Raw genomic sequence first — 13,642 nt, 5'->3', positions numbered from 1 at the left:
AAAAATTCAAGCCAGGCAAAGCAATCTTCTTCAGATGAGAATTTCCTACATTGTGCTTCAGGACTTACTTTAGCCCTTCTTATATTAAGAAAATCAAGAGATTTCTATAAGACAGTAAAACCCAAATTCATTCCTTTAGTGAAGTTATTCAAAACTTTATATTAAAATCTAAAAACCTTCCCTTTTCGTTTTATTGCAACTAACAGTTTCTTTTATTAAGCAAGAAAATAAAGAGAAACAACCCCATCAGTGCACACCTCCTGGAGCAACTGTGGGATTTTTTAAGTATTGCCCTATTGTCTTTATTAAACGCAAAATTAATACATGTGCACTTTAAGGAGAGCAGATTTTAGTAGTACTAGTGCGATACTTACAAAATCACAATCAGACCTCCAGTGAATCTGCTAGACTGGATTCTGGAGGCACAAAAGTCCCATAGCATGGGCAATTATAATTGAATGCGTATTCTTATGATCCCAGGTTCAAACACACACTAATGGGAGCAGATGAGGAGATGGGAGGATCCAGGTCAAGAGGAATCATCTATACAGTGGCTGAAATGTTCTCTCTTAAGCAGTTCTTAAAAGTGCTTACTTCCAAAGCAATTAATGCCTGGATAGTGCATCTATATGGAAATGTTATAAAGGGCATGCTCAGTACAGCATTTTCAGATGTTAGCAGTTTTGATCATTTCAAACCAAACTGTTTTAAATAGGAACTACATTATTGGATCAAACCAGTGAGCCAATGTCAAGTCTCTGATAGTGGCCAGCATTAGATGCATCAGAAGGTACAAATAGTAACTTGGTGGACAGTTACAGAATGTTTGTAGAGGAAGATTCTTCCTAATCCCATCAGTTAGTGCTTGACTTAAACCCAAAAGTATGATGGTTTATGTTCTTTGTAATATTTTCAGGGTGTCCTACAGTGTAAGTGGATGTTTTCATGATCCATATAGATGGATATTCCTTTTTGAATCCTGCTAAGCTCTTAGCCATCAATCCATAAAGAGAAATCCCCATTTAACACAGTGGAAAACTCAGGTTATGTCCATAGGTTTGAAAGAAAAGTAAATTTAGATACTTTCATTGGAAATAAACATGGGTCACTCCAACACACAAGCCATCTTGGCTCTATCGGGGAAGGAACCAAAGCAAAAATTGATCAAGTAAATAAAGAAAGAAGGAATTAGATGATGCTCACCAAATCATTCCCACTGGCAATTGCCAGGGAAAGGGGTGAATGGCCACTCCACAAGGTGTTAGGATTTGCCTTATGAGTTAAGAGGAGGTGGACAACATCTCTGACATGCTGGATAGGGGGGGAAAGGTAGAATTAGATGATAATAAAGAAAATCAAGACATTAAGCTTATGAAAAACAACAGCATTAAACACTTGCTATAAACACATACAAGTATTACTGTCAGGATATACCCCCCAAATCTGAACTCTGGGGTATAGATGTGGGGACCCACATGAAAGACCCCCTAAGCTTATCTTCTACCAGTTTAGGTTAAAACTCTTCCAAGGCACAGTTTTCTGCCTTAGACAGATATTGCTGCCATCACCAAGTGATTTTCACAAATATTCAGGGAAGGGTCACTTGGAATCCCTATCCCCCCAAAATATCCCCCCAAGCCTCTTCATCCCCTTTCATAGACTTGTAGACTCATAGACTTGAAGGTCAGAAGGGACCATTATGATCATCTAGTCTGACCTCCTGCACAATGCAGGCCACAGGGGAGGCTTGAGAATAAAATACCAACCAGTTGCCTTAGCAATGTGAGCACAGACCAACCCTTTGTCTAAGGACTTTGGAATCAAAGGATTTTTTTAAAAAAGGCAAACTTTATTAAAAAAGAAAGAAACATCTGAAAACTCAGGCTTTAGAGATTAAACATCAAAAATAACTTTCTTGGGGTTCAGCTCAAAGGTTACAAGCAAAACAAAAGTACCTGGGGTTAGCACAGAGGAATCCACAAACGAAAACAACCAAAAAGGTTCCTAATTGCATCTGTCTTAACTTTTCCTGTGCTACTTACATATCTGGGGTTCCAAATGAGGAGCTTCTAGGTATGATGCTGATGATTTCCCATACCTGGCTTAACGCTTATAGCTTGTTGCTGCCTTCCCCTCTCTCCAGCCCGAGAATCCCTCCCCGCCCGCCCCCCCACAGCAGTTTTTCCAATTTGAAAGGGTACAGCCTGCCTATTGGTTCCCTGGTCAGGTGCCAACTCAGGTTAAGCTTCTCTTAACCCTTTACAGTTAAGGCAATTAGGGTAGAGCTGCTAAGGAGGATTCTATAGCTACTGACTGGCTGGGTGTCCATAAAAGGGAGCTACCCCCCGCATTTATCACAATTACACAGAAAAAAACCATTTAAAAAGAACATTATTAAAGTTGCTTTTTTAACCCTCAAAAGTTGGGAATTGCCAAAATTAAGGTTGTGTGTGTCAACCTTAACTGGGCCTCCTCGTGCATATACATTAAAATTCAGTCTTTACGTATATGATCACATACTATTTTTATCATAGGATCCCAGCCTCATTCAGTGCACATGATGGACACGTGGTAGAGATGAATTAGGGTTATGTAGTGAAGGAAACTGTTGTCTGTAAGACCCCTGCCTCTTTTGCTGCAGAAATTGGAAGGTGTGTAGTGAAGGAGGCAGAGGATTGCAAGAAGAGAGAGGAGGGTCTCAAAATTAAGGCAGCTGAATGCTGCCCTGGAGAACCAGATTCTACCCCTGTCTCTGCCACAAGGTTCCTATGTGATGCTGGGCAAGTGACATAAGCCAAACTTTTCACAAGTGGTCATTAAGTGAGTATTCTTCATTTTCCCGGGTGCCTGACTTGAGAGCATGGGGTCTATTTGCAGAAGTGCTGAATACTCAAAAAGCTGCAAATGAAGTCAACAGGAGCTGTGCTTTCCACAGATGGAGTGCTGTATAAACCTAAGTGCTCTGAGAAATCAGGTCCTAATCATCTCAGATTGGGCACCCAAAATTAATCTCTCTGGTGCCTCAGTTCCCCATTTCTAAAATGGGGATAATACCCCTCATCGCACAGGGGTGTTGTGAAACTAACTTTATGAATGTTTGTGAAGCACTCAAATATTATAGTGATAAGCGCCACAGAAAATCCCATGAGGAAATTAACACTTCAGTCATCACAGCAGGGTTTGAAGACTGTACACTAAGTAAGACCTGGAGCCATAGACCGAATGAGGAGAAAAAGTACTGAATAGGAACTCACTAAGTAAATATTGTCCATTCTGTACACTCAATGAAGGAGGGGTCCTGTGGAAAAAACAGAATGTGATTGTGTAATTAAAGACTGGTTGCACAGGCAACCTTAATTCTGGCATTTTCTGGACAAACGGATATAAATTGTCAGTCAGGAAATTTAGGTTTGAAATTAGACGAAGGTTTCTAACCATCAGAGGAGTGCAATTCTGGAACAGCCTACCAAAGGAAACAGTGGGGGCTAAGGACCTCCATGACTTTAAGATTAAGCTAGATAAGTTTATGGAGGAGATGGTATGATAGGATAACGGGCTTAGTCAATAGGTCAATTAAGTGCCACACTGGTAATTAGTACAATGGGTCAATGATAGGATATTGTTAGCCTTTTTCCAGAGGGTATGGCTGGAGAGTCTTGCCCGCATGCTCGGGGTTCAGCTGACCGCCATATTTGGGGTCAGGAAGGAATTTTCCTCCAGGGTAGATTGGCAGTGGCCCTGGAGGTTTTTCGCCTTCCTCCGAAGCATGGGGCAGGGGTCGCTTGCTTAAGGAGTGGGTGGATCGGCTTATGTGGCCTGCATCTTGCAGGAGGTCAGACTAGATGATCATAATGGTCCCTTCTGATCTTGAATTCTATGATTCTATGATTTCCTAACTTTTGAGTGCTTGAGAATGCAACATTAATAATGGCATTTTAATTATCTTGTGTGTGTGTAATTCCCTAGCTTTTTAATAAAGCACAGTGAAAACAGAAATTCTGTCCTGTGGCTGCAGAGGGACCCCCACATGCATCATCATCAGAGTTGGGGCCATTAGATCTACTGCACAGACCGCTGCCACTTGAGCTAATGGAGTAACTACTGATAGCAGCAGGAAATTGTAATCCTCTACGTGGACCAGCACTACACGAGCATGGGACACTTTGCAAGTGGGTTTCCTAAATCTTTGGTGAGGTTCAGGGATCTTGGCTCCATCCCAGGCTCCAGAGGGGAGTGTGCTCTCTAGTGGGCATAGGCCCTTCTGCCCCATCCCCTCCAACCTGTCCCTGTCCTGTCTCTTTGCCCCAGTATTCTCATTCCAGTCCCAGACTCCTTCCCCAGCAAGTCTTAGTCTCGCTGTTCTGATCTCCCTGACCCAGTCTTCCCTTCATTCCTTGCACAGCATTCCCAGTTCTCCCCTCAATCCCGAGACGCCTCATTTCACCTGTCTCTCCCCACTCCCCCGGTCTCTAGGCACTTTTCTAAGCATGGGATTGCTAGAGCTTTTCAAAGAAAAACATGGCCAGAATTTTTTAACATGGGCAAAACCCACTTATTTTTCCCTAGCCTCATTCTCAGAAAACCATGAACCATTTTGGCTGAAATAGTCCACAAAAAAGGCAGACATTCAGCATGGAAAATTTCAGCATAAATAGTTGAAGTATAACAAAGTTATGAGCATCTTAAGACAGGGTCTTATGATGGGAAATGTTGGGCAACCTTAGTAAAAGGCAGTGCTACCAGCCCCACCTGTAAAATAGATATACACACAAGCACACACACATACATGAAAAAAACCTAACAGCCCCCAATTTCAATCAAATTTTCCAGAATAGTTCCCCACATAGCCAAGAATGTATAACCTATATAAAGGAATCTTGCGCTACAATATAAATCCTTGAATGCAGGAGTTGACAGTGTAAATGCAAAAAGGAGCTCTACAATAGAGGTTAGTTATACAAGAATGGTAACTTTTAAATACTCAATAGCTTCAAAACAACCTTAGGAAAAAAACAGATTGAAATTCCTGGAAACTAAGATCTACAGTAATTAAAATTCTTAATTATGTATGATTTTGAGAGAGGACTGAGAGGTAAGGTTAGCTTATTGACTTTTTATTTGTATGTGAAAGCAACCATAAAAAACATGCCAGGTAAGAAATGCATGTCAGCAAAGCAATCAGCTCCTGAAAGGACATAATGTATTGAACGTAACGCATCCTGGCATAGTAAATGGGACTTTTTCACATTTGCTAAATTGCATAGGGTCAGTCATCAAATGTAATTAAGAGGAAGATAATAGAAACCTTACACCATTTCTACTTAAAGTCCGCTTTAAGGCAAGGCATTAAAAAGAGGTCGAAAGTCAAAGAATGAAGCTACGTGAAAGAATCCCAATATGTAGAACCACAAGATCAAGCAGCAGGATAGAATATCAGAGGAAGAAAAAGGAATACAGTAGATGACAATGGCTTGACTTTTGGAGAAGGCAGGGTTGAGGGGGGGATTCTAATTAAAAACTTGTTTACTGTATTGGAGCTCTGATCAATTTTAGTGCTAGACAGACCAAAAAAATAAACAAAGCAGAGTTTAAAAGACCCTCAGTCAATCTACCAGGCTAAACACTGCCGTTGATTCAAGCCTACAAGCACCTTACACAAAACAAGTATTAAAATAATGTCCCTGCCGCAAAGTGTTCACAATGTGGAATTTGGCCATGACAGAAGGAAAAGAACAAACAAAAAGGAGCTGGGTCGTGAAGGGCAGTTCTATAAACCACATGGTACAGTAGTTCGGTTAGAGCATGCATGCATCATAATAGAGCGGTTTCAACTTACTCGTTTAGTTCGTGTCTTGTTGGGCCGCCAGAGCAGCTACACTGGTTGCTGGCCACCCATAGCTAAAATCCCCAGAGCAGCCAAGATCACACAGACTAAAGGATCAGACCCTTCCCATAAAAGAGATGAGAGTTTTATTTATTTATTTATTTCTTCCACAGAAGCCACATGAAATCAGATCCTACGGCGGACTCCCCAGTAGGGTAAGATATGTTATTTGAGGATTATTGTGTATTCTATAGGAGCAAAAAACCACAACCTAGAGGAGGGACATTCCTACAGTTCCAGTGTGCTCCTACCTTGGGGTTATCCTCTCTCTCACAGGCAATATGCAAAGGAGTCCTCCCACCTTCCTCTGGGACAAGACTAGAAGATGAGTAGTATTCGCTAGGAGGTCCAGTTTCATTATTAAGTTTCATGGCAATAATAACTGGTGATTCAGCAGGCTCATTCTGAATGTAAAGAAGTCAGAAGAAACAGATACACACACTTTCAGTATTGCTTAGAGATAAGCTAATAGAAAATACATTGGTCCAGGAATCCACTGGTCTGGACATTATCCACTAGTCTGGATTTGCTCATTACACCATAGTTGACACAGCATAAGCACCCCACACCCTTCCAATTTCCTTCTTTAGATTCAGGCTCCATCTGCTGGACTGCTGCAGCACTGCGCATCCTGAAAAACACAAAACCCACTGTAGGCCAGTAGCATTAAGATACCTTTCATTCTAACATCTACAAACATTGATACACACAGAGGGGCTCCTACCCCCAATGAATGTATTCCATTTTGAGAAATAAAAGTTATATGACAGAATGCTACTTTTCTTTCTCCTATACATGGGGCATGCATTGGTCTGGATGTTACTAGCAAATAAGTAACAAAAGGAATCAAATACAAGAGCCACATAAAGCTCTCTAGGAGAAATGAAAGTTTACGTTATTGATTTATTTTTTATTTTATTGCATAGTTTAAATAAAGGGGAGCTGAAAGGACCAAATGCAGCATCAGTTGAGGTGAGAAAATGAGTCTTGTAGTACTTCATAGAATTGTTTCTCAAGTGACTTCATTGCAAAGCTCTGTTACTCTCACCCCCAGGCCCTTTGCAAATGTACTTTGACGCCTCCAGGAGGGGTCTTATTTGGATGCTTTCTATGCTTGATAAGTGTTTGATTAGACCCATTAAGAGGCAGAGTAGTACTTCAGACATTTTTAAGATTCCAGTGAATTATGTTCTCCTGCACACTTTGGTCCATTTCACATCCAGATTACAAGGCTGGTATTTTAATATTTGAGTTTAGGGGGAAAATAAAGGGAGAGAAATTGTTTGGTTTAGGTGGAGCTTGGTGGTTTTTGTTTGTTTTAGTTTTGTTTTCGCGGCTGGGTACAAAGTCAAGACCGAGCTTAAGAACCATCTTTTAAAGGAAGAATTCAAGGTAAGATTCTTTAAACTGACACTGCTCCCAGTTCACTCTCCTAACTAATGCAATTGCTGTAACAGAAGGAGACAAACAAATATGGCAAAGCCTTCTCTAGAGCAGTGGTCCCCAACCTTTTTGTCTGGCAGGCGCCAGACGAAGGACCACTGTGGCAGTGGAGCACCGGCCGAAATGCCGATGACGTCACTTGGGGCATCGAGAGGCGTCCCTGCCGAAATTCGGGGGCGACACCTCTGGATGACATCACTTGTTGGCGACAAGCGTCGTCATTGAGAGGCGTCCCCGCCGAAATGCCGCTGTACTAAGGTTCAAGTGTCCGAGTTCCACTGCAAGTCTCTGTAGTGCAACAGCTATGAAGAAACAGGAGATGTGAGGAGAAAATTGACACAAGAAATCTTGTATTACTAACCCTGAGAGTAGAGAATTGAACCTTTAGATAACTCAGACTTAATCCTTTATGAAGGCCTATGAGAAATCAGTGGTCTCTGGCAGACATTTGGAGCACAGCTAAACTGAGATCTATGTCTTAAGTCAGGGATGGGCAAACTATGGCCCGTGGGCCAGATCCAGCCCCTCAGGCCTTTGGATTCGGCCTGTGGGATTGCCACCCGTGGCACCGCGGGCCCCGTGCCACTCTCAGCAGCGGCTGGCCCAACGTCCCTGCGGTCCCCAGGCCCTTGCCTCCAGGCACCACCCCCTGCAGCTCCCATTGGCCGGGAACGGGGAACCACAGCCAATAGGAGCTTTGGGGGAGGTACCTGGAGGCGTAGCAATAGCAGCGCACGTAGAGCCCTCCGCCCAGCCTCCCCCAGGGGCTGCAGTGCTTCTTGGAGCGGTGCGGGGCTGGGGACAGGGCAGGCAGGCCGGCAGGGAGCCTGCCCTGGCCCCGGTGTGTGCCACTGCCACCCCGGAGCCCGAACCCCTCCTGCACACCCCCCCCCAACTCCCTGCCCTAAGCCCCCTGCCAGCACTGCGCACCCCTCCTGCACCCCAACCCCCTGCCCTGAGCCCCCTCCCGCAGTCTGCACCCCTCCTGCACCCCTGCCCTGAGCCCCCTCCTGCACTCCACACCCCTGCCCCAGCCCTGCATACAATTTCCCCACCCAGATGTGGCTATCGGCCCAAAAAGTTTGCCAACCCCTGTCCTAAGTGAATAAATTCTCCCAGTGCTTTTGTACACACTGCTTATGGAAGCTTGGGATTTTAACAGAAGGTTAACTAGTTCCTGACAGTATCCATGTTGCTGGAGACTTAGACTCTACGGTTCCAGGCTATAAAACCAGTGTGTCAAGTTCAGGGTGACTGAAGGTTTGTAGACTATCATCGCTATGAGCCAAGGGAACTGCAGTCTGGTTAGAATTACAAATGCTCTGTCTAGGCCTATTTCCCTCAAACCATTTTGGCAATTAGAGGAGACAGGGAAGCTTTACATGAGTAAATCTGCCCACAGGTAGAGGTATTTTCTGAGCTCATGGATTCCATTGACAAGAGTAAAATAATGGTACCTTCCTGCTTTCAAATCGCAAAAAAATCTAGATATGTGTCCACCAAGCCACACAACCATGACCTAGGCATACATTGCTCTAATAGACAGGCCCCGCTTCCACAGGAGCGAAGAGATATTGCTGGCCTTATGGCAGGTGTCGGCAAACTTTTTGGGCCGAGGTCAGGGGGTTGGGATGCGGGAGGGGGTCCGATGTGCAAGAAGGGGTTCAGGGCAAGGGATTGGGGCAGAGGAGGGGTTCCGGGTGCATGAGGGGCTGAGGGCAGGGGGTTGGGTGCAGGAGGGGCAAGGAGTTGCAGGGCGGGGTGCAAGAGGGGTTCGGGCTCCAGGGTGGCAGCGGCACACACCGGGGCCAAGGCGGGCTCCCTGCATGCCTGCCCTGTCCCCGGCCCCGCGCCGCTCCAGGAAGCACTGCGGCTCCTGTGGGGGGGGGGCGGTGGTCGGAGAGCTCCGTGTGCGTTGCCCTTGCCCCGCCTCCAGGTACCTCCCCCGAAGCTCCCATTGATCGTGATTCCCTGTTCCCGGCCAGTGGGAGCTGTGAGGGGCAGGTCCTGAAGATAAGGGGCTGGGGGCCACATGGATGTTGAGCTGGCCGCTGCTGAGAGCAGCGCGGGGCCCGCTGCACCAGTGGGGGCAATCCCGTGGGCCGGATCCAAAGGCCTGAGGGGCCGGATCCAGCCCGCGGGCTGAGGTTTGCCCACCCCTGCCTTATGGTATAGAGCTGTGCCCTATGCTCCTACTTGCCGGTGTACATATATCACCACTGTCCATTTGACCTCTCCAAGTGGAATATGAAGATTGTGCTGAGAAATGTTTGAAGAATGTCATTTACATTTAGTGACAATGCCATCAGCTTTGGAGGCACTGTCAGTCCTCAGTTTTTGTCCTCTGGTCAGGAAGAAGAATGGATGGATTTAGGGGCGCTGCATTGCACTGGGTTTGTATGTGCTCGATGCTACTATGAGTAAATACTGCAGACACTTGTAGGCAAGCAGCTGAGCAGAAGGATTAAACCTGTAATTTTAGAAGTGAGACTAATGGGAGTGTTACCAGTTGAGGTATCTTAAAAAATCAGCTCAGAGATGAATAAATGCAGAGATGATACAAGTCGGCTTTTGTATTTTTGGTTAATTAGGAATCAGTTTAGCACAGGTTACTGGACTATACAGAAAGGAGTTTCCTTTAAGTAAGTTTTCAGCAGCAAGTCATCCAGGTAACACTGGTGTGGATGTACTCTTTCTTCATCTAGCCTATCAAGATCATATCAGCGTGGAGAGCATTATAAGATGATATTCCAAATCACATAGACATGACTGGACAACTGCTTCCTCTTAACTGGACAGGAAAATGGTGGCAACCACATCTCATGGGGAATGATAAGATTCTTGAGATCTATTAAGAACAATGTGGAATATTTTCTCTTCCAAATCTCCATTCCGTTACAGATATAGACTGAACAAGGATAGAATCTGCCCGTCTTCTATGGACTGTCAGCAACCCAAGAAGACACATGGATCAGGTTCCAGAGGTGGCACTGGGATTATGGCTCCTGTGATACAAGGAATTTATTTCTTTGATTTTTCTATAATTTCAGCAGCTAAGAGGCTAGAAGGAAAAGATGCAAATTCTCTAAGATGCTCCTTTTTGTCCTATAGTTAGAATGCTCCTGTCTAGATGGATTTCCCAGAGGAGAAGGGGAAATGTTCAGGTTTCTCCTTGCTCTTAAGGATTTCTAAACCAACAAAAGTACACTGTGTTGACCTCTGTTCTGCAGAGTTGAAAAAATACTTCCCAACTCCAAAAGGACAAAATGGCCAGACTGACTAACAGCCCTGGCAAGCTGGTGGTATGAACTCGCAGGCCAGTATCTTCTGTATTGCTCTGTAGAGAACTACCGGTAGGCCCGTTAAGGTAGCATGAGAAATCCGGTCACTGCAAAGCACACAAAGAGGAACCAGAGAGGGGAGAATTCAAGTTTGCTTTGCCTGCAGCTCCCAGCTATTGGATGGTCTTCTGGCACATATAGGATGGCAGTAGGGGACAGACCAGTGGTTCTCAACTGGGGTACATGTACCCCTGGGGTACGCAGAGGTCTTCCAGGGGCTACATCAACTCATCTAGACATTTGCTTACTCTTATAACAGGCTACATAAAAAGCACAGGCAAAGTCAGTACAAACTAAAATTTCATGCAGACAATGGCTTGTTTATACTGCTCTATATACTGAAATGTAAGTACAATGTTTATATTCTAATTGATTTATAATTAGATGGTAAAATTGGGAAAGTCAGCAATTTTTCAGTAATAGTGTGGCTGTGATGCTTCATATGTTTATGTCTGATTTTGTAAGCAAGTAGTTTTTAAGTGAGGTGAAACTTGGGAGTATGCAAGACAAATCAGACTCCTGAAAGGGGTACAGTAGTCTGGAAAGGTTAAGAGCCACTGGGATGGGCCACTCTTCAACATTCCTGAGAGAAGCCAGTAGAAGGTGTGACAGAATGGCAGGCTGGGGTAGCCTGCACTGACACACCCACATGGTGGCAGTTTGTCCACTGACACAGACAGCTGGCAGTATGAGCAAGTTCACTTGCTGCATTGCTGAGGAAAGCCAGAGCAAGGTGTGCTGAAATATTGGTCTGGGCTAGGCCGCTGGGACACAATTCGGAAGGAGTCAAAGGGAATGGATATTCAGTGCATAGGGTGCTCAGGATGACCTAACAGGAAGGTCAATGGATTCCCAATTACTGGAACTTACATTTATTTTAAGTTGTCAACAATTTGAGAAAGAAACCCCCCACATACACTAAAGCACTCTGCCATGGACAGCTGTACATCTTAGGCCTTGTTTCCTTCCTAGTGCTCATACCAGCGAAAGAGTGTTTCTGCTAGCCTAGAGTATAACGTTTCCCTGAATGAAATAAGCTGAGCCATCAAAAGCACTTTTTTGCCAATATTAACATATCCACACTAGGGCTTCCATCTGTATAAAAATGTTGTTCAGAAACAAAATCACACCCCTAACCAACACTGATATACTGGCAAAAGCTTCTAGTGTAGATCTGGCCTAATGCTGCTCTAGGGTCAGAGCGCAGTGCTGCAGGGGTCCAGCAGGAGTCTGGATTCAAGAGGAAGGAAGAAACAATTAAGCTGCCTCCATAGTGCTGGAACAAGCAGATTCAGCCCACAAAGATGTTTCTTTCTGAGGAATAGTGATTATAGGCTCAATACTACAGTTGTACTTCACCTACATCTATTCAATTGCATGTAGCAGACTTCTAGCCTGTGCCTAACATGCATCAGGATTCTACAATAGTGTCTGGTACCACAAATCATAAATAAGTGTTATTGTAACCCTCTAGGTATGTCAGTGATATGCCAGGTTTTTCCGGAGGAAGTGCAATTATTCCAACAGTGAGCAGAGGTTTCAATCCAACAGGAAGTCAACCAATTTCCTGCTCTGGTCTCCCACAGTCCACACCAAAACAGTTGGAAGAGGATGGCGTAATGGTGCAACATACCCAGTCTGGTGCATATACATCATCTTCGTCTCCTGCCCTTGCATCGGGATCTGTAGCTGAATGAAGGATTAATTCCGTTATCTTGACCCCTTCTTCACCAGGAATGGCTACAGCAATATGAAGAGGCATTAGACCTCCCAGCTGAAAAATAAATATGGCATTAAGACTCTTCTGTCTATCACAAGTAACTTCTAAAAACTAAGGTACTGGATATTTTTCCAATATCAATCCTCAGGCCCCATCTATGTTAGCTTAGAAATAGAGTTAAAGGATTGTGTTTATGGTCAGTTTAAATGTTGTTTGGCTTAATACTCCCCAATGTCCATTTGACCCTAAACCCACTGCGATCACAAATATTCCTGGCATGACAGCCACAGGCAATGCCCAGCCAAAACAGAATGTGATACAGCATTAAAACCACTTTTATATCACTAGTTTGCACCCATATAAGATGCAAAAGGGAAGAGAGCCTATTTCTGACTCCTACTCATAATCCAGCACACAATGATGGGTCACATGCATTGTCTTGTGAAACATTGTTTGGAAGTCTTCTGAGCAATCCCAGCTTGGTGTCAGGTTCCATAAACACAGGAACCTCAACACCTGCTGGTGCTACTCCCACTGGGACTCTACTCTGAATCATTTAAGTTCTCTTGGACTGAGTCTATACTGGACTTCCAGGAAGCAATGGAGAAAGCCAGGAGAGCCTTCAGGCCCTCTGTCTGACACCTGTGAGTAAATCTCACAGCACAACCAGACAAGATAGGCACGGCTGTTGAATTCTGAGACAGTCTGCTGGGCTGCTGCTTCTCCAGACCCTCAGGGTACTGGTGCCAGGGCAGAGAGGTACCCAAAACCCTCAGCAGGAACTACAGGGCAGGCTTCAAAACTGGAAATAATGATACTGACCTCCTATGTAAAGTGCTTTGAAACCTACAAAAGAAAAGCACTACATAAAAGAGTGAGCTATTATTACACTATTATCCACAGACTCCAAACAAAATAAGATGGAGCTTTAAAACTGAAGTACTGACAGCTAATGCGCCAGGAGGCAAAACAGGACACTCTGTAGTGAAGTGTATATTTGAGGTGAGATGAGATAATGATGTCCGGGTAGAGCCTGTCAAGCTAAAAAGCCAGGGGAACTTCTTCACTGACTACAGTCAGAAAGCGATAGGAAGATGGAATATAAAGGGGGCAGCCACATTTCAGTGCAGGAGTTCGCGTAAGATGCCTTCTGCTGAAACAGTTGGTATGTAACTTTGAGCCAGGGCAGTTCCCATCAGGGCCATATGCAGGCACAATCACCAAGTGCAGAGATTTAGTATGAACTGTATTTTT

At 44.5% G+C, this 13,642-nt stretch overlaps 1 protein-coding gene across 5 annotated transcripts in view; it reads right to left on the bottom strand.

The window, feature by feature from the left end:
• Positions 1-13,642, bottom strand: part of ANKMY1 (ankyrin repeat and MYND domain containing 1) — a 66,974-nt gene that overhangs the window by 27,467 nt on the left and 25,865 nt on the right. For all 5 annotated transcript variants that reach the window (XM_045030290.1, XM_045030288.1, XM_045030287.1 and 2 more), the window contains exons 9-11: positions 12,302-12,442; positions 6,136-6,288; positions 1,204-1,311 (exon numbers count right to left, since the gene is read on the bottom strand). In XM_045030290.1, coding sequence (XP_044886225.1) covers positions 1,204-1,311; positions 6,136-6,288; positions 12,302-12,442 — 402 coding nt within the window. The remainder of the gene's footprint in view (positions 1-1,203; positions 1,312-6,135; positions 6,289-12,301; positions 12,443-13,642) is intronic.

The sequence above is a fragment of the Mauremys mutica genome, chromosome 9, assembly GCF_020497125.1.
Source record: "Mauremys mutica isolate MM-2020 ecotype Southern chromosome 9, ASM2049712v1, whole genome shotgun sequence".
NCBI lineage: Eukaryota > Metazoa > Chordata > Testudines > Geoemydidae > Mauremys > Mauremys mutica.
The sequence above is the reverse complement of the archived record's forward strand: the minus strand, read 5'-3'. Positions and strand labels throughout refer to the sequence as shown.